This window comes from Camelina sativa, chromosome 12, assembly GCF_000633955.1.
Source record: "Camelina sativa cultivar DH55 chromosome 12, Cs, whole genome shotgun sequence".
NCBI classification, from domain to species: domain Eukaryota; kingdom Viridiplantae; phylum Streptophyta; class Magnoliopsida; order Brassicales; family Brassicaceae; genus Camelina; species Camelina sativa.
Window position 1 is genome coordinate 4986692 of NC_025696.1, and position 18769 is coordinate 5005460.

The 18769-nt window shown below is 37.2% G+C and overlaps 4 protein-coding genes across 5 annotated transcripts; 3 read left to right on the forward strand and 1 right to left on the reverse strand.

Annotated features, from left to right (window-relative positions):
• LOC104730226 (autophagy-related protein 11-like) lies at positions 1098-6567 on the forward strand. The gene is made up of 5 exons (XM_010449370.2): positions 1098-2904; positions 3060-4695; positions 5193-5413; positions 5558-5771; positions 5889-6567. Exons 1-5 carry the CDS (start codon positions 1961-1963, stop codon positions 6318-6320), a joined length of 3447 nt encoding a protein of 1148 aa, XP_010447672.1. The 5' UTR covers positions 1098-1960; the 3' UTR covers positions 6321-6567.
• On the reverse strand, positions 6694-9596 carry LOC104730227. Of its 2 annotated transcripts, none has more exons than XM_019234059.1 (6): positions 9199-9596; positions 8590-8910; positions 8317-8490; positions 8127-8233; positions 7708-8009; positions 6694-7567 (listed from the first exon to the last, which is right to left on the reverse strand). In XM_019234059.1, exons 1-6 carry the CDS (start codon positions 9337-9339, stop codon positions 6855-6857), a joined length of 1758 nt encoding a protein of 585 aa, XP_019089604.1. In that variant the 5' UTR covers positions 9340-9596; the 3' UTR covers positions 6694-6854. The 2 variants fall into 2 exon arrangements, with proteins under 2 accessions (XP_019089604.1, XP_010447673.1); XM_010449371.2 differs by having other exon boundaries at positions 6694-7573; positions 9199-9592.
• LOC104730228 lies at positions 11117-11986 on the forward strand. Its single transcript, XM_010449372.2, has one exon. The coding sequence runs from the start codon at positions 11260-11262 to the stop codon at positions 11728-11730; it is 471 nt and encodes a 156-aa protein (XP_010447674.1). The 5' UTR covers positions 11117-11259; the 3' UTR covers positions 11731-11986.
• Positions 12548-16169, forward strand: LOC104730229 (uncharacterized protein Cbei_0202-like). Its single transcript, XM_010449373.1, has 13 exons — positions 12548-12906; positions 12999-13061; positions 13147-13608; positions 13720-13791; positions 13885-14010; positions 14121-14333; positions 14453-14500; positions 14637-14792; positions 14876-15037; positions 15119-15212; positions 15308-15426; positions 15508-15552; positions 15638-16169. The coding sequence occupies exons 1-13, from the start codon at positions 12571-12573 to the stop codon at positions 15869-15871; spliced, it is 2130 nt and encodes a 709-aa protein (XP_010447675.1). The 5' UTR covers positions 12548-12570; the 3' UTR covers positions 15872-16169.

An 18769-nucleotide genomic window follows, 5' to 3' on the forward strand; every position in this document is an offset into this window, starting at 1 on the left:
AAAAAAAAAAAAAAAAAAAACATTGCTTTAAGAGATGTTGGGTTTCGAGTGAGGACCATTTACAAGTACTATATAAACCAGAATAGAGGAGAATTTTTTTTTCTCCCTATATCGAAGAATAGCATATTTGGCATCTACAGAAGATTACAGATTTGCAGAATTCCCATGTGGAAGCTCAACCAATCTGATGTTACGTATAGCCTTTGGAATTATGTAAAGTGTTTACCTTTTTGTCCACATATATATTAATTACAATCAAAAGGTGGTCTTTCTACATCTTATTGGTGTGGATAACTCTTAACACATCTATCTAATAGGGTCCAAATGGTACTATTGAGGAGAATTGATGGAATAGAAGATGAATGATATTTGGTTTAAGTAACAATTAAATGCAACCCATTTTACTCAGTTTAACATACATTTTTCTTTTAAAAATGTAACGAGTTACGGCCAAAATTTGTGTATAAACAATGAAAGATCACTTTCAGAATATCATTTTCAATGTCAAGTTGTTTGCATACTTAAAAATTAATCATTTTTTCTTTCCAATAATGATGGACCGCCTATGGCCGATATATGCATTTGTGTATGTGTGTGGTCCAATTCACATCACATGCCAATCAAGCTTATCATATGATAGGAAATGCCAAATTTACATTATATATTTTTCCACTAAATACATATTAAAATATCCATACGTTACATACACAATGAATTCAGATATAGTTATGGCCACAATGGTTCCAAACTAGGAAATGCCAAATATGGTATAAGTTTTGGTATTAAAAGAAATCGTATCTGTTGGTTCGATTTGATTAAAACAAACCAAATCGATCTGGTTTAACTGTTTATAAGTATGTTAAAAACTTTTTTTAAAAACAAAACAAACCAAATTGAACTTAAACTAGATGAACCGAACTCAAGGTAACCGGTAAATCTGGTAATGCCAATAGCCAAATATGACTTGATGACGTAGCAGGTTTATATTTAAGTAATAAAACTATTGGGGTGAAATTGAAATACTTATAAAGTTACTGCGGCCCGATAAAAAAAATAAAATAATAAGCTTTAATAAAAATTTAGGCTTTATCTTGTCTTCTCTTCGACAGAGGAAGAAGGGCACGCGAAAGGGTTCTTCTTCGACTCTAGTGTTGCGTGAGAGAGTAAACTTACATCAGAAGCTTCTGCGTAACTTTCCATTAATTAAACAAAAAACCAAAAATTTACTGGAAAAAAAAAATTGAGAAAATTCATTGTAGAAGCGAAGTGGTAGAGGAGGAGGAAGAAGAAGAAAGATTGAGAGAATATTAAATAGTTTTAGTGGTGGGAAGAGGGTTTCGTGAAGACGAGAAGTTTGATCCTTTTGGTTTTTTGGATAATTCCTTCGACTTTGACACTCGTCTCTTCACGCAATCGCGTTCGTTTCTCGTATCACGTCTGCTTCTTTTTTTTGCGTCTTCTAGGGTTCGCTTCTCTTCTTCTTTTTGTTCCTTTTATTATAGAGAAAACCAAAAAAAACAAAAATTGGATTCTGGGTACGTTCGAAGGCGAAGAAAGGGGGATATTTGATTTGGTTGGATATTTGATTTTGGTGAAATTTGGGCTTAAATTTCGAGACTTTGAGGATTTTTCGTGGTGGGTACTTTTGAGCTAAACGCTGGATTCTGATTTTGTGTGTATCTCCCTGGGTTTTGAAAGGTCTTTTGTGATTACAACATATCAAAAAGCTCTGAGATTCGACAAGGGTTTTTGATGAATCTGGATTTTGTTGGTCAAGGATCGAAGAAGATATAGAAAAGTCCTCTTCTTTTACAGATTCGTGGTTTGTGATTCTGTGTTGGAAGGCTTTTGATTTGGCGTTGCTTTGCCTTTGGTGAAGTCACCTTTCTTATTTTGGCTGTGGGCTTTAGGGGGATTCTGCGGTTGAGGATTTTGTTGACAAGCTTTTTGGTGGTTAACGATGAGCGGAAGCTTCACTGGGAGTTTCGTCGATGATGGCAAGCTTCTTCTCTGTGTGGCTGAGAATGGCCACTCGTTTGAATTTGAATGCAGCGGGACTACTTCTGTTGAATCTGTGATGCGTTTTGTTGAATCTGTTTCTGGTATTGCCTTCTCTGATCAGCTGCTTCTCTCCCTGGATATGAAACTTGAGCCACAAAAGCTGCTTTCTGCTTTTGGGCTTCCTGCTAGTGACAGGGAAGTTTTTATTTTCAACAAGGCTATGCTGCAAAGTAACTCTCATCCGCCATCACCGGAAGATGTAGATTTACAAGACATTGCTGACGCTTTACCACCGGCTTCATTACATGAACATCATCCCTTGGACGATGCATCAGATCCTGCTTTAAAGGCTTTACCTTTGTATGAAAGGCAATTTCGGTACCATTTCCATAAAGGCCGCACCATCTACAATTGCACGGTTGTGAAGCATGAGAACTGCGACAGGTTAACCAGAGAGCAAAAGGTACAACAGCGGGCTGTTGAAGTTGCTACGCGGAATCTGGAACAGTATTACAGGGTGATCTATCAGAACTTTCTTGAATTTATGAAGCGTTATAAGCATCAACACCGCCTCCACTCTGATTTGCTGATGAACTTTGGAAGGGATATTGAGAAACTAAGGTCAGCTAAGATTCACCCTTATCTTCAAACTGATTCAAGGAAATGCTTATTGGATTTTGTCAAGGAAGATAACCTCAAAAAGGCTGTAGAGAATTGTGCTAGCTCTCACAGGCAATTTGAGAATAAGATTGCACAGTTCCAGCAGATGTTTGTCGAAGTCAAGCGCAAGGTGGAGGAGTTGTTTGCTTGCAGGGCTTCCTTATCAATGAAGAACTTAGAAGGGACTGTTAAAGATCATGAGCGGTTCATTGATGAGGAGAAGAGCATAATGCAATCCCTCAGGTTTGTCCATTTCGTTAACTTGGAACACCTTTTCGTTCGTCTCCGTTGGGAATTTGATGTTGTTTAGTGGTCAATTCAATTGATGAAGAACTTTTCATTTTACACAATTGAAATTGCTGTTATCTGACTGTGTTTTATTATAAATCTTGAAACAGCAAGGATGTCAATACGGTTAAGAAACTTGTGGATGATTGCATGTCTAGCCAACTTACCTCATCCCTCCGTCCCCATGATGCTGTTTCAGCCCTGGGTCCTATGTACGAAGTGCATGACAAGAATCACCTTCCCAAAATGCAATCTTGCTATAACTCGATTTCAGAGTTGCTAGATTTCTGCAAGAATAAGAAGAATGAGATGAACAACTTTGTACACAGTTACATGCAAAAGATAACGTACGTCACATATATCATCAAAGATGCTAAGTTACAGTTTCCTGTTTTTAGAGAGGCAATGGTGCGCCAGGATGACTTATTTGCAGACTTGAAGTTAGTCCGTGGTGTTGGCCCCGCTTATAGGGCCTGTCTTGCAGAGGTGGTGAGAAGAAAAGCCTCTATGAAGCTTTACATGGGCATGGCTGGGCAATTGGCAGAGAAGCTTGCTATGAAGAGGGAAACAGAGGTCAGAAGACGTGAGGAGTTTCTTAAAACACATGGTTCCTTCGTACCTCGTGACGTGTTGGCTTCAATGGGTTTATTTGATACTCCCACTCAGTGTGATGTCAATCTCGCTCCTTTTGATACCAGTTTGCTAAATATTGAGATCGCGGATGTTGATCGATATGCTCCTGAGTATCTAGTTGGGTTACATTCGAAGGTTGCATCCTTAAGAAGTTCACTGACCATGTCTAGTGATAGCTCGCTTTCTGCTGAGCCTGATGAGATAGGTTTAGACACTTTCGACAAAGACAATTTTGATGATATCCTAGCAGCCTCTGAATTAGTAGAGATAGCTGGGACCAGCAAGATGGAAGTTGAGAATGCAAAACTAAAAGCTGACCTTGCTTCTGCAATCTCTCGGATCTGTTCATTAGGCCCACAATTTGAATATGATTTAGTGGATGAAAGTGAAGTAGAAAATTTGATGAAAAATGCTGCAGAGAAGACAGCAGAGGCATTGCAGGCCAAAGATGAGTATGAGAAACATCTTCTAATTATGCTCAAGGAAAAACAAAGGCACTGTGATTCATATGAGAAGCGCATCCGTGAACTGGAACAACGTCTTTCTGATGAGTATCTGCAGGGACAGAGACATAATAATAAAGATGCATCTGGCTTGAACCTTATGGATGCAAAAGTTAGTGAATACAAAGTAGAAGCTTCATGTGACGTGGAAGGAAATAAAACTCATGTATCTGGTTCAGAACCCATGGATGAGGTCTCATGTGTTTCAAACCTTACTAGCAAGCAGCCATGTAAAGCTCGGGAAGGTATGGATGAGAATATGGTCGATTCCTCTCAGGTGCTCGGTCATCCGCTTGACTCATCGATGCTGGAAAGCCAGCAAAACCATGAGAAAGGTGGAAAGGATAATGTGGCAGGGGAAATGGGTGTGTTTCTAAGTACTAGTTCGACAGCAGAGAGCCCAACGAAATCTTTCGATGATAATGCGGCAACTGGCAGAGGTTTAGATGCCAAACACAGTGATGGTATTATCTTGGAACTTAGAAATGAGCTGATGGAAAAGTCCAATAAACTGAGTGAAACAGAGTCCAAGCTAAATAGTGCTATGGAAGAGGTATCCAATTTGAGCAGAGAGTTGGAAACCAATCAGAAGCTTCTTGAAGAATCCCAGGTTGGCAGATTTCATTTTTGGCTGTTTCTCCTATCTTTCCAACTCTGATATCTATTAATTGCATTGTTAGACTAGGAGTTTGTCTTTTCTTTTTGTTATGTTATCTTTACACCATTTTCTGTCACTCTTTTGGTTGCTGGTATTATTTTTGTCCTAGATGTCTAATTTGTAGTATCCAAGGTGCTAATATCAGGTTAAATATGATTTTTAGTAATGCCAACCAGTTCCAGGAGTCTTAGATCGAGGCTTTCCTGAGATCTTGGTTTACACCAATAACTCAAATTGTGGGAGTTCTTCGCTTCAATCATTTAGTTACTAAAACATTGAACAATTTTATGTCTGTGATTTGACAGACATTTCACCTAAAAAATCTAGAGATACAATAAGCATGGTTCTGCTATTTCACCAGATAGCTTCTGTACATTGCATATAATAGTAACCTTATTTCCCCGTAAGTGTTCCCATTGATGTGGTAAGTATTGCTATTTTGGATGTAGATGAACTGTGCACATTTGGAGAACTGCTTACATGAAGCAAGAGAAGAAGCCCAGACCCATCTTTGTGCTGCTGATCGTAGAGCTTCTCAGTATAATGCACTTCGTGCTTCAGCTGTGAAGATGCGAGGTCTCTTTGAAAGATTCCGGAGCTCTGTCTGTGCTGGTAATGGGATTGCTGATTTTGCTGACTCCTTGCGAACTTTGGCTCAAGCTTTAGCCAAGTAAGTTCCGTCTGTACTGCTTCCCAAAGCGATAACCTTAGTCCTTTCTCACTTGTGTATATGACAGTACTTATGCACTTTTTAAGCTCTTGTTCTGAAAATGTTTCTCTGGATTTGCGTTTCTTCCACTTGGGAATTTCACAGCTCCGTTAATGAAAATGAAGATGATGGTACTGCTGAGTTCCGGAAATGCATCCGAGTCCTGGCAGACAAAGTTAGCTTCCTCTCCAAACACCGGGAGGAATTACTGGAAAAGTGCCAAAATCTTGAAGCTACAAGTGAACAGACAAGAAAGGACTTGGAAGAAAAGAAAGAGATGGTGAAAACATTGTACGCTAAGCACCAACTTGGGAAGCAGGTAGACTCTTGTTATCTCTAGTAACAGTCATGGTTCTTGCAGCAAATGTTCTCTTTCTTTCACACATTTATAATTTAGTACTGAATGAGAAAATTGGTTAACTTCTTGTGGTGACAGGCAAATAAGGAAAAGATATCATTTGGTCGTCTTGAAGTCCATGAGATAGCAGCATTTGTGCTAAACCAGGCAGGGCATTACGAGGCGATCAACAGGAACTGCCCAAATTACTATTTGTCTTCTGAATCCGAGGCATTGTTCACAGATCATCTCCCAAACCGGCCTACATACATTGTTGGACAGATTGTCCACATCGAGCGCCAATTAGTGAAACTGCCATCATCACTTTCAGCTTCTGCATCTCTCGAGGCGGGTAAGACGCATCATCTCGGCTCAGACCAGGTCTCGAGAACTCTGGCATCAAGTTCAATCTCAAAATCATCTTCAGCAACTACAACATCAAACCCTTATGGTCTCTCTTCAGGATGTGAATACTTCATAGTGACGATAGCAATGCTTCCTGACACTGCTATTCATCAACAAGCTTCCTGATCCTTCTGCTTGTTCTTAAGGCAGATAGATGTGATGGAAGAAACACCTCCCCCCAAAAAGGAAAAAAAAAAAAGTGTAAATACTTTGGATTCAAATGACACAATCTAAAACGAGACAGCCCCTTATATGATTTGTGGGTGTTGGGTGTCATTCGTCCCGTTTTTTTATTTTCTAATTTCTTTTATTTTATATCTTTCTTCTTTATGTACAGCTGATGATCACTGATCTTAGTTTATTCTTTTTATCCTTGTATATTACTCTGCTTTGCGTTAAATGCTGTAATAAAAAGAACAAGATAAGAGAAATAGTAAAGGTTTATTACAATAAATAACGAAATGCTTACGCCTCTGCAAACATCGTTTTATATTGGGAATAATCTACAGAAATTAATTACCAAAACATGTTTTCTTCAAATCCCTGTAAGGGTTGTAGTTACCAAAGAGATAAATTTGATTTACAAGAAAAAAACAGAAAAGCTACAAGTCCAGGTTCCTATATTTGCCAAATCCATAAAAGAAAGTCGAAATCTATAAATTATCTATTATATGCATCACCATCTTCTTCTGAAATGTTGGACAAGAACTTTGGCAAGGATGTGATCCGGGGCAGGTGTAATAGCAGATCACCGAATGAGTCTTTCCTTAACATACCCTGTGGTTTGCTGCTAGAAGCTGGATCAATACCTCTGTTGTGGTCAGAAACAATTCCCTTCGGATCATTGGGTTCAGACTTCAATCCAACCGAAATCTCAGTATTGGGCTGTGAGCTTACAGTGACGTTGGGGTCCTTGTACAAGAGGTTGAATAAAGAGTTAACCCTTGGCATAAGAGACCTCTCATCTGGTGCCTCGAACTGGATATTATCACTTAGCAACTGCTGTTTCATGATCTCAAATTTCTCCACATGTTCTGGATGACTTCCACCAGCAGGATCAGAAAGCAGTCCAACGAAATCGCTCACTGACATAGATTGGTGTAGTCCAGGTACTTTGATCTGATCTGAATCAGTTATATTTCTTGAATCAGATAAAAATGCAACGAAATCACTAACTGACATAGAGTGGTCTAGTCCAGCTACTTCTCCAGCCAGACTCGAATCCGCTGTGTTTTTTGAATCACAGAGAACTGAAAGAAAATCACTCAGCGACATAGATTGATGTAGTCCAGGTGCTTCGATCTGACCACAATCCGTTCTGTTTCTTGAATTGACTGCTTCAGAACCCCCTATTCCTTCATTTGCACGAGCATCTATCACTACAAATGAATGAAGCAAACAGACCCCAATAAGAAATTTACAATCTTAATCTGGTTCAACAAAAGTGAGAATGGAAAACTATATTCAAATAAGGAGCTACGAAAGCAAGCTGAACGAACGGTTACTACAATACCTGAGCTGGGTGATGGTGCTTCATGAGACAGATACATATGCTCAGATGACGACTGAGCCCCAACAGGAGATGCTAAATTATGAGTCCCAGAGATTGCAGGACCTGTGTTAAGATTCAAATTCCCAAAAGGATGGCCTTTTGATTCATTTGGATCCTCAAAAATTGATTGCCGTGCATCAAAGTAGGGAGAGTCCATAGCTATCTCCGGCTGTCGGCTTAGATGGAACAGACGATGGTCACATTGAACAAGCTTTTCGAAATGTTTGTTCATTATCCCTTGAGCACACTGCAGAAAATGCTGCCTAACAGATCACAAGGAGATTATCATTAGCTGAAGTAGGACATAAACAATTTATTCAGAAAAAAATTACATGAAATCTTTTCCTCATAAGAACAGAGGACACAGGAAATGCATGTACCTGTTCATGCTGGCTTGGCCATCAGTAAAATCTGACGTCGCCTGCCACAAAGTATGTTTTCTAGGCTGTGGGTTTGTTTCCCGGAAAAATAAGGGCTGTCTAGCAAGCTGAAACATAAAGTCACAAGTGATTAAAGTTGAACAAGAGCAATAGGTTGGGAAAAAGAAAAGAATATGAGTGTATACTATACCACGAGAGTCAAAGTTCCAGGTCCATCTTCAGGACAGTTTGCCTTTAGAGCCATAATATCAGACCATTGGATCTCGATTTTACTCTTAAGACCTTGTTCCAACACTTCCCAAACAAGTTTGTGTTTTGCAAAGTAACACTTCGCCACCAAATCACCTTCGTACCTCGATTTATACTACAAAAACAAAAGAAAAAGAAACCATGTCAAGTCAGATTCTGAAAGCACCATGAAAAACATATATCAAAACGAAAACATTTCCCAAGGACTACTCACCTCCCACTGCCCGATCTTCAAAAGCGAAGCAGGAAAGTTGGAAGCTTTAAGCTTCTCAATACTTCCTGGTGCCAAACTCGATCCAACTGATGCAGCAGAAGCAGCAGCAAGACCTTTGCTTTCTTTCTTAACACCAGAGCCAACAGCACCACCAGCTTGCATCGTTTCAGATTTCGAATCACCACAATGAGTTAGCCTCATCTGAATCAACTCCAACAAAGATGGACTCTTCCTAAGGCTCAATCCAAGAGGACTCGGCTCATCAAGCGGGTTATACTTAGCTGGTACCATTGGCGATGAGCTTCCCCCAGAGCTCCACAACTAATTCAATGCAATAATTAAATAAATTAAAAAAAAAAACGATACATCACCCAAAACAAAAACACAAGACCATCGTATAACAACCAAAACGAGACACAAATCTTCATAAATCATATAAAATCTTCAACATTAAATTCGCCTAAGAATCCAATTCATTTATGAAGAAGAAATGTATAAAGCAGCTTAAAAACTAGGAATTGCTATTAAAAATTACCACAGAAACAAAAACAGATCAGCTAATCTGAAAATAACAGAAGAGAAGAGAAGAGGAAGAAATAAAAAACAAACCTTGGATCGTTTGTTGAAAGGAGCATGCTCTTCTTCTAAATCATCCTCAGCTATCTCCAATTTAACCGGCAGCTCATCTCGACACTTGGCCGCCAATTCAGACTCCGCTCTTAAACCTCCAGATTTCCTCATCTCCACCATCCCCAATCCAAAAAAAAAACGAAACCTTTCCCTCCACAAATTCCAAAATTCAGAATTTTTCAGATAACCCACCAAACGAAACCACGAAATTGAATAACAAAAAAGTCTGAATTTTTAATTTTTTTGTTTTTGTGTTAAATCTGAAACGCGAAAGCAAACCCTAGAAATCAGAGTATATAAACATGTACGGGATCTCTCTCTCTCTCTCTTTCTCTCTCTCTCTGTAAACTTTGATTGTGTAAAAGAGGATTCTCCTGGCGGCTATCGACGCGCGTCTCTCGTGACTGTACCGACACGCGCCGTTCTTATTTTGACTCCAAGTGCTCACGAAATTACCAGACTAGCCACCACGTTATGTTCATTGAGAGAAGGCTAATCTTGTCATTTACTTGATTCTAATAAATAATTTAGTTAATTCGCTGGCGTACAGCCACTGGTTCCATATTTACATTTTTGTTATTTTCTTTTTCTTATGACGGCTATAGATAGAACATTTGCCACGTGGTACTAACACTTCCTCTTTTTTTTTTTTTTTGGTAGTCATTAGTCAACATAATGTTTATTCTTAAATCCACTTATGGTAATCAAACATAAATTTTATACATTCAACCTTATCTTTAATCCTAACCTTTTTTTGTAAACTTTCACCAAGAGTTTGAACAAGATTTAAAGGGAAAAGATTTATATGCTTACATAGTTATTATTATTATAAAAAGAACACTGTTGAATGAACAGTAGTCTTGGTTTATGCGATTTTGGATTCTCTCATATTAACTGTGTTTGAACATAGAACAAGACTTCATGTTTTTCCTTAACAAAACAAACAGAAATGGAATGAGATTCTTTTTGAATTTCATATGTTTTCATTCAAAGTTAAATGAAATTATTACTATATCAAGAAGTAGTAAGTCAATGATAGATTTAAAATCATAATATTACAAATTTGTTAACTTGGAACATGTGTGTTGTTGACTAGATTTACAATGGTTAACATATTTACTAGATTTATTTGCTAGATTTAAAGTCTTTGACACGTCCCATATTTACTTATTGATATAGTTAATAAGTTAACAAATCTTCAGAAATATATACTACACAATTTGTTGTTGTCCATTTTTGTGTATATGCATTCAGAATTCAGGACATAGAAATGCATGCTAATATCGTCTTAAGAATTCTCGTATTAGGCGTGTTTTATTATGAAATAACATGATATTAGTACTTTTTGTTTCGTTTCCCTACTTTTATGTCCCAAATTTTGGTTAACCGACATCTAAAGAAGTCCCAAACCAATATATTTGCCTAACTATGCATGTTTTTTCTTTTGCGAGTAACTTGGCATACATGACTTCATTAGAGTACGGTGTACGGACAATGATGACGTCTATACCATCATTCAATCATATAGTATAATTCTATATTGGTACAACCTCTTTGACAATACTAAGGTTAATTTTTCAAATATTAGTTTGGAATAAGTTTGAAAACCGTGCATGGGAGCATACATATTCATTATAATTAACTAAGATTGTGATCTAACGATATTCAGTGTTATAATTAAGTCCTGTATCTACGGACGTCCCTCTCCTATGGAATGGCAAATGGAGGAAAATAAATGACTATTCTTGTCAAATTATAAGTCACACACACAAACAAAACAGAAATACCCTCTTGTGTTTTTCTTTTTCTTAATCGCTCTTTTTTTTTTTTTGTCTGTGTGTGTGGGATTTGTTCTGTTTATTCTTGTTTCAACCTATCAAAATCATTATAACAAAACCAAAAAAAAAAAAAAAGAATTGGAGGAAGAAGAAGAAGAAGAAAGAGCAATTTGTAAATGGAGGATGATATAGTAGTACCTTTAAGCGTCCCGTGAGAGATCCTTGATCATCTTTGAGATATCGATCCTTCCATAGAATCATAATGCCTGTGCCAGATCCACGGGCGGGGCAGGCGTTCATCTGTCTCATTACCTTATTTCTTTTCCTATCAATCGCGGTTGGAGGCGGTTGTCTCATTGCATACACAGTCCTTCCTTACCCTCCAATTTGGCTATCCTACCTTGGCATTTTCTTCGTTTGTCTCCCTTGGTTCTTTTGGATCCTAACCTTTGCATACCGCATTATTTCACGCACTTTTGGATTTAGAATGGTCATTGGTTCCGGTGGTAACAATAACAACGGGAATGGAGAACCCCAGTCACGCGATGTTGACCCTCCTGAGCAATCTTTAGAGCCTCCTGCTGATGAGCCAGATACAATAGCTCACGCACAAGGCCAAGTTCTTGTGTCTATTGAAGGGAATCAATCGAAAAAACGAATGTCAACCTCCAGCAATTCTACTATCGCTTCACATGAAAGTGAGATGCCACTAGCCATTTCTATGGGCTCATGATCATATATGTTTTGGACACATAGAGGGATCTTGCCATAGAGAGCATCAGGACGGAGATGCTAATGATCAGATTCTTAGCCTCTTCACAACATGGGAATTTTTGCTGTTTTTATTTTGTATCAAATACAGATAGATTTGTAGATTCAACAAAAAAAGAAGTTTACACCTTTTACCACACTACCAAAGGTTTTCCTCAAACCCCAAACCCCAAGCAAGAGAGAATATTGTTTGTTACAAAAGGGGTATAGTTTGAGATGTTTTTAGCGTGTTACTTGCATATAATGCAGTTTTTATAGGGTAGATCAAAATTTAAGGTTCATTAAATTTATGTAATTTTTGTATATAATCTATTACTAGTTTGGTAATATAATTCTGATTTGAAGCCTTCAATTTTTAGGGCTAACACCTTGGAGGTTCCTTAACTTGACAAACAAGCCAAGCTATATTGGATTGTTGAGTTCGAAATGCTGGCATCTGCAAATGGTTCACTTCACTTGTTCACCCAACAATGTGGTGATGGTGAAATCAAAAATAGTTGCTTCCATATTCTTCATGTTGATTGATACAAAAAATCCTTTTTAAAAATTTGTGTTTGGAGAGTATCCAAGAACATTATATGTTTTCGAATAAAAGAACATTATTGATCCAAGAAATTTGGAGTTTGAATTCAGAAAATGTGTACAAGTGATGGGACCAAATCAAAATAAAAATCGAACCGAACCGAACCGGATTGGATATCAATGGAATAAACCGGGTTCCAATCGATTCAATTTGAAATGATAGGATAAACTCTTTTGGGCACAGAGACGAGCTTTTTTTAGTTTGAGAGCTCACTTCACAATGTCTCTCTCGCAAACAAATTTCGTCAGTTCTTCATTTCTCTCATCGAGCCATGAACTGCGAATTCCGTATTCTAGACCGGTACTCTCTTATCCCCGTCTCCAAACACACCGGATTCTCTGTGCTGCGAAGCGAACCGGGAAGCGGAGATACCCTTCTGAGAGGAAGAAGCTGAGGACAGAGCAGAAGGAAGCTGTGGCTAAGGTTAAGAACAAGCTCGAAGGTGTTTGGCGTCTCTCTAAGCTCGGTGTTCCTGTCGGAGATGACCCTGGAAAGGATTTTCTCGGGATTTCAGAAGGTTTGCTTCAAGCCATCGCTAAAGTGATCGAGTTTCCGGTGAGTTTTCCGGTGAAAAGTTCGAAACTTTATCTTATGGGTTCGATGAAATTGGATGTTTATAAGTGATTTTGATAAATTGGGGTTTCTAGGTTGCTTCAATGTTGCCTGAAGAAGCATTCTCAGTGATTAGGAAATCTTTTGACGCTAGGAAGGTAGGTTTCAATTTTTGATTTTGTATGTTTATTAGTTATGTATTATGGTTCAAGTGTGTGAAGTTTTCATTTTTTTTTTGTTTAGATTCTGAAAGAAGCCAAGTTTGTGTATACTGTGGATTTGGATGTGAAGACGCTTCTTGAGTTAGAGCCTCGTGCTCATGATTTCATTTTCCGGTTAGAGCCTAAGATTGGGCTTATTGAACATGTGCCTACCGAGAAGAGTGTTCCGGGTGACTTAATCAGTGTGGTGAATGACTGTAAAAAGAGTAACAGTGAGACTTCATCAGGAGAATATGAACCTCAGATTATCAATGGCTCTGGAGATCCACACCAACATGGAGGAGGAGGAGGAAGAAGCAAACCAAAAATCGCAATTGTTGGTGGTGGTCCATCTGGTTTGTTTGCAGCTCTTGTACTTGCGGAGTTCGGTGCAGATGTGACATTGATTGAAAGAGGGCAAGCAGTGGAAGAAAGAGGACGTGATATAGGCGCTTTGGTAGTTCGTAAGATTTTGGATATGGAGAGTAATTTCTGCTTTGGCGAGGTTCACAAGCCTTCTCTTCAACTAAACTTATCATAAGTACTTTAGTGTTTTGCTAGTTTTCTGTTTTTGTGTGTTATTGTCGAAGTCATATTTAGCACTTATGCATCGCAGGGTGGTGCAGGTACGTGGAGTGATGGAAAGCTTGTTACTCGAATAGGCAAAAACAGTGCCACCGTTTTAGCGGTTAGTATTTTGAGACTACCAATTGTTAAATAAAAAGCAGTTCATGTTTGAGTACAAATGAAGAAATTGTGACCGTTACTTCGATTGTTACAGGTGTTGAAAACGTTGGTTCGGTTTGGAGCTCCTGATAATATATTGGTCAATGGAAAGCCTCATCTAGGAACAGATAAGCTAATTCCGTTACTCCGTAACTTCAGACATTATCTTCAAAGTGCGGGAGTAAGTTTAAAATGAGAGATTTGATCTAAGTCTCTCTATTACTTTTTGATGCTTTTGGTCTATTTTTTTTGTCCTCTGAGCATCCTGTTTAATTCCATCTGCTTAATTAGGTGACTATCAAGTTTGGAACTAGGGTAGATGATCTTCTGGTAGAGGATTCTCGTGTTGTTGGAGTCAAGGTTTCAGATTCAACAGACCAATTGCAGAGTACATCCCAGAATTTAAAGTTTGATGCAGTTGTTCTTGCAGTCGGTCACTCAGCGCGTGACACATATGAGATGCTTCATTCTCGTAATGTTGAATTGACCCCAAAAGATTTTGCTGTAAGTTCATATATCTTGTTTTTTAGTATGTCGGTGTCCAATTTGAATCAATATTCTGGATGCTTCCTCTTCTCTGGCTTGGTATTATTATTTGATTTCTATCGGTTTGTGTTGACCAGGTTGGTTTGCGCATTGAGCATCCTCAGGAGCTAATCAACCATATACAGGTGGGTCCAATTATCTTAAAACCATACAGTATATCATTAGTAAATCAGATCCTATGAATTTGTTGTACCTTATCGTTGTTCAAGTCTTGGTTCGTATATAAAACACCTATGTTCTTGTAATGGTCTTTCTTTCCAGTACTCAAGTATGGCTAGTGAAGTTCTTAAAGGACGAGGTAAAGTACCAGTGGCGGATTACAAGGTTGTTCAGTATGTGAATGATAAGGATGAGGATCTCTCGCAGTCTTCATCAAAACGTAGTTGTTACTCCTTCTGCATGTGTCCTGGTGGTCAGGTACAATGTCCTCAAAGAGTGTCTTTCTGTTTTTTTATTCTTTTCGATTTATCATGAATAAGCTTGTTTCCGTGTATATTCAGGTTGTTCTCACCAGCACAAACCCAACCGAACTCTGCATCAATGGCATGTCATTTTCTCGTCGTTCATCCAAATGGGCTAATGCTGCACTTGTCGTCACAGTCTCAGCAAAAGACTTTGATATTCTCAATCTTAATGGACCCTTAGCTGGAATAGAGTATCAGGTATCAATTAGAAAGTGGATTACTATTAATACTCTTGACTCATATTTGATATATCTCCTTTTATTTTGTTTCTTTCTCTAGAGAGAGTTTGAAAGAAGAGCGGCTATAATGGGTGGTGGTGATTTCACAGTTCCTGTACAGAGAGTTACTGATTTCCTGCAAAACAAGTTATCTGGTAGATAAATATTATTTGTTTCATACTCAATTCGTATCTTTTTGTTCTAACTGTTCGTTTTTGATGATTTTGGATGTTCTTGTGCTGTAAAACAGAAACACCTTTACCTCCATCAAGCTATAGATTAGGAGTGAAGTCTGCAAATCTGCATGAATTGTTTCCTGCTCATATCACAGAGGCTCTGCGACAGTCTATCTCTATGTTCGAAAAAGAGGTTGATTAGATATTTCCTCATCACTACATATTGTAAACGAATCCTTAGCTTCTGTTTTTCTCTAAACTTTTGAACTTTCAGTTACCGGGATTCATCTCAGAGGAAGCACTCCTTCACGGCGTAGAGGTAGATTATATATATCTTCCTTGTCCTGAATCAGTCTACTCTTCAGACCAGAGATAACAACGATGTTTCAACTTTTTTTAACTAGACAAGAACAAGCTCCCCTGTTCGGATACCTCGAAGCAATGAGACCTACGAGAGCACGAGCTTGAAAGGTCTATACCCAGTTGGTGAAGGAGCTGGTTATGCTGGTGGGATTGTAAGTGCTGCAGTGGATGGTATGTTTTCGGGTTTTGCTGTTGCGAAAAGCTTTGATCTCTTTGATGGAACCATAGAGTCAGTTATTGGAAAGGCTCAAGGTGCTGGACTTGTAAAGTACTGATGATGATAAGGAGGAGGATGATGAAGAAGACTGTCAAAACTTTCCTCCATCACTATGTTCTTTTCTGCCCTTGTCGAGGTAAAAAGAACATCAATGGAGACTGCTTCGTCCTCGAACTCGGTTGTTGTACCAAAGCCTAAAGTATTTTATACAAAAATAAATACTCAGATCAGAAGCGAGAATCATCCGGAGCTAGAAGAAAATTTTGCCGAAGTTTTAGTTAAATAAGCAAACTAGTGTAACATGTCTGACAAATTTTCGATTTTTATGATATCTTTTGATCAGTACTATTATGATATTTAACTTCATCATTGTTTATTGGAAGTATAAATGGCTTCTAGGTCAAGTCTCGTGTCCTTCGTTTTTGTTTAGAGTTTTGAGGTTCCGAGTACCACCAAGCCTGAAATCAAGTCGTTATTACTCCACCTTAGACCATTATCAATCACATTTTCAGCCAAAAGAAACACATTAAAGTTTTTACTCAACAAAGACAATGATGACATCAGTTGTTTCATAAGACGCATGTTTCGCACAAATGGTTAAAAAATGTCATTTGATGGAGGAAGGGAAAGACAACGGTAACAAAGACAACTTGATCGAGGAAACTGCGCCGCCGAATAGATAAGTGTAGAAAACAAGAAAACGACAAGCTTTAGACAAGCTAAAACACATTGCGAAGACATATATAATAACTTTAGTTTCTAGTGTGGTCAATATAATTGTGCTAAGCACGTGAATACCCATCATTAGGCTCTTGCTTATTATAATTAATCACACCAAGACGCAAAGATTAATCTTCAATTTCTTCTTACCTAATAATAATACGTCGCGGATTATAATAGTAGCTTTATAACAATAATAATGAGAAAAATGTATAGCTATTTAGTACAGTGGTACTTATGCAAACGCTATAATTGACTTCTTTTGTTTTCTTTCTATCTCGAGTACACTTGTACAAACAAGAATTTGATAGATATAATATCTAACTCGCATATATCATTTGTACATATATATACTAATATTGTTCTGAAACATAACAAAAAGATATGTCGGTAAACAAAATAATTGAACACGTTAGATTCAATTACATATATATGTCGGACATATCAATATATCATATGATCTCAAGTCGATAGTTATTTTGTCCGGAAACTTAATTGTCCTACTAACAAGTTTAATCTCCTTAACGTAGACATCATTTATAGATTGATCTTCTTTTACCCTTTTGAAGAAGGTAAAAGTTTGGTTGATCATATATAAATGGGATAAAAGTAGGAAACGTTAATAATCTTCATAAGGCTTCTAGCAAGCCAAATTGAATCCTTGAACGGACCACGGGAGACTAGACGAGTAGATATATATGTTAACACAGAAATGTGTGCTAGGTTCAATGATTCTAAAAAATTGGCAGGACGTACATGTGTAGCAAATATAAAAGAACATGCATAAAACAAAATATATCTACCATATATAGAAGTGAGAAGGAAAGACGAATTTGTAATACTAATATTAAATTCAGAGAACTCCCAAGTGGGGGAGTAAAGTAGGAGAAAGACTCCACAAGGTAAGGGGACAAACAAAAGAAAGAGAGACAACGGTCTATAGAAAGCTTAAGATCATATGATATGTCCAAATCATCTCATGTGCGAGCAAACCTTTCTTCTTTAATTTTTTAAAAATGGGTTTTATTCCCATGGTCCTATTTTAAAAATGGATTAATTTATTAGGTTATGTTCTATGTTAGTAGTTTAGACTTAGAGTCCTCTCGTCGATGACTAGACTCGACCAAAATACTGAAATCGATAGATAAGCAAATAAAAGAGATAAAACAAGAAAATGAAGCTTTAGTTAGGAATTAGCCATCGTATGTGTTTGGTAAATGTTATTTTCATAAGAAGAAGTAGAAAAGACAAAAAAAAAAAAAAAAANAATAAGTAGAAGAGAATGACCAAACACATATCATGGGTAACCATCATAAGTTCCATTTTTTGTAAATTAATTTTCAATATCCCTATATATTTTATAGTCCATATCTAAGAGCTTCTTCCTCATAACTCTTATGAAATATAGGTAAGGTTGGGTGGGAAAAGTAAACCTAAGCTTTCGGTGTAAAATGCCAATTTTCGTATTATAATTATTTTTCAAAAGTGTTAAAAAGAAACAACAAACTCAAAGCAATCATCAGTTCAGTTGCCATAAACTTGTCACGTTTTGTCTCGATCCATTTGCAAATACTATTTTTATTCTCTTTTATGCATGATTAACTAAGGGGGTGTTATTGGATTGTGGTTTTTAAAAGAGTTTGATGTATTTAAGAATCATGCGTTATTCAATTGGGTATTTTTAAAAATCCATTAAAATCTAGTGTTATTCAATATCTACGGGATTTTGTGTGATTTTGGATTTCAACGTACTTTGCTTCTAAAATATGAACAAATACAATACCACACTTTTTTCAATCATTTCATTTTCTTCTCCTCTCTTTAGATGGATCTCTAGCCTTTGACATATTATTGTTTGATTTTTTTCTCTATCCTTTTATATAATCACACTTATTCATCAGATATGTATTATTTTTGAGAATTTTTTTTTTGTGTTCTTTAACTTTTTTTGGGTTCATGATCTATAACTTTTTTTTTTGGTTTATGATATAATCATACTTTTTTTTTCTGGGTTCAATCTCTGTTTCTTTCTCCTCAAACTCTTTGTATATAATCACACTTATTCATCAGATCTGTGTTTTTTTGTATTCTTTAATTTTTTTTTTCTGGGTTCATGACATCTGGGTTATTTAATTACACCAAAAATCTGGATTGAAAACAAATCAAGTTTAATTCAAGTTTTCTATGACATGTGTAAAAGTCTGGGTGTTATTAATTTAATATAATTTTGGTGTAT

Coding starts and splice junctions, on each gene's coding strand:
- LOC104730226 (XM_010449370.2), top strand. CDS start 1,961: ATGAGCGGAAGCTTCACTGGGAGTTTCGTCGATGATGGCAAGCTTCTT. Junction 4,696..5,192: donor AGCTTCTTGAAGAATCCCAG/GTTGGCAGATTT, acceptor TTTTGGATGTAG/ATGAACTGTGCACATTTGGA. Junction 5,414..5,557: donor TTGGCTCAAGCTTTAGCCAA/GTAAGTTCCGTC, acceptor GGAATTTCACAG/CTCCGTTAATGAAAATGAAG.
- LOC104730227 (XM_010449371.2), bottom strand. CDS start 9,339: ATGGTGGAGATGAGGAAATCTGGAGGTTTAAGAGCGGAGTCTGAATTG. Junction 8,491..8,589: donor TGAAGATCGGGCAGTGGGAG/GTGAGTAGTCCT, acceptor TTGTTTTTGTAG/TATAAATCGAGGTACGAAGG. Junction 8,234..8,316: donor CTGGAACTTTGACTCTCGTG/GTATAGTATACA, acceptor TTTATGTTTCAG/CTTGCTAGACAGCCCTTATT.
- LOC104730228 (XM_010449372.2), top strand. CDS start 11,260: ATGCCTGTGCCAGATCCACGGGCGGGGCAGGCGTTCATCTGTCTCATT.
- LOC104730229 (XM_010449373.1), top strand. CDS start 12,571: ATGTCTCTCTCGCAAACAAATTTCGTCAGTTCTTCATTTCTCTCATCG. Junction 13,792..13,884: donor ACAGTGCCACCGTTTTAGCG/GTTAGTATTTTG, acceptor CGATTGTTACAG/GTGTTGAAAACGTTGGTTCG. Junction 15,427..15,507: donor TCTCTATGTTCGAAAAAGAG/GTTGATTAGATA, acceptor TTGAACTTTCAG/TTACCGGGATTCATCTCAGA.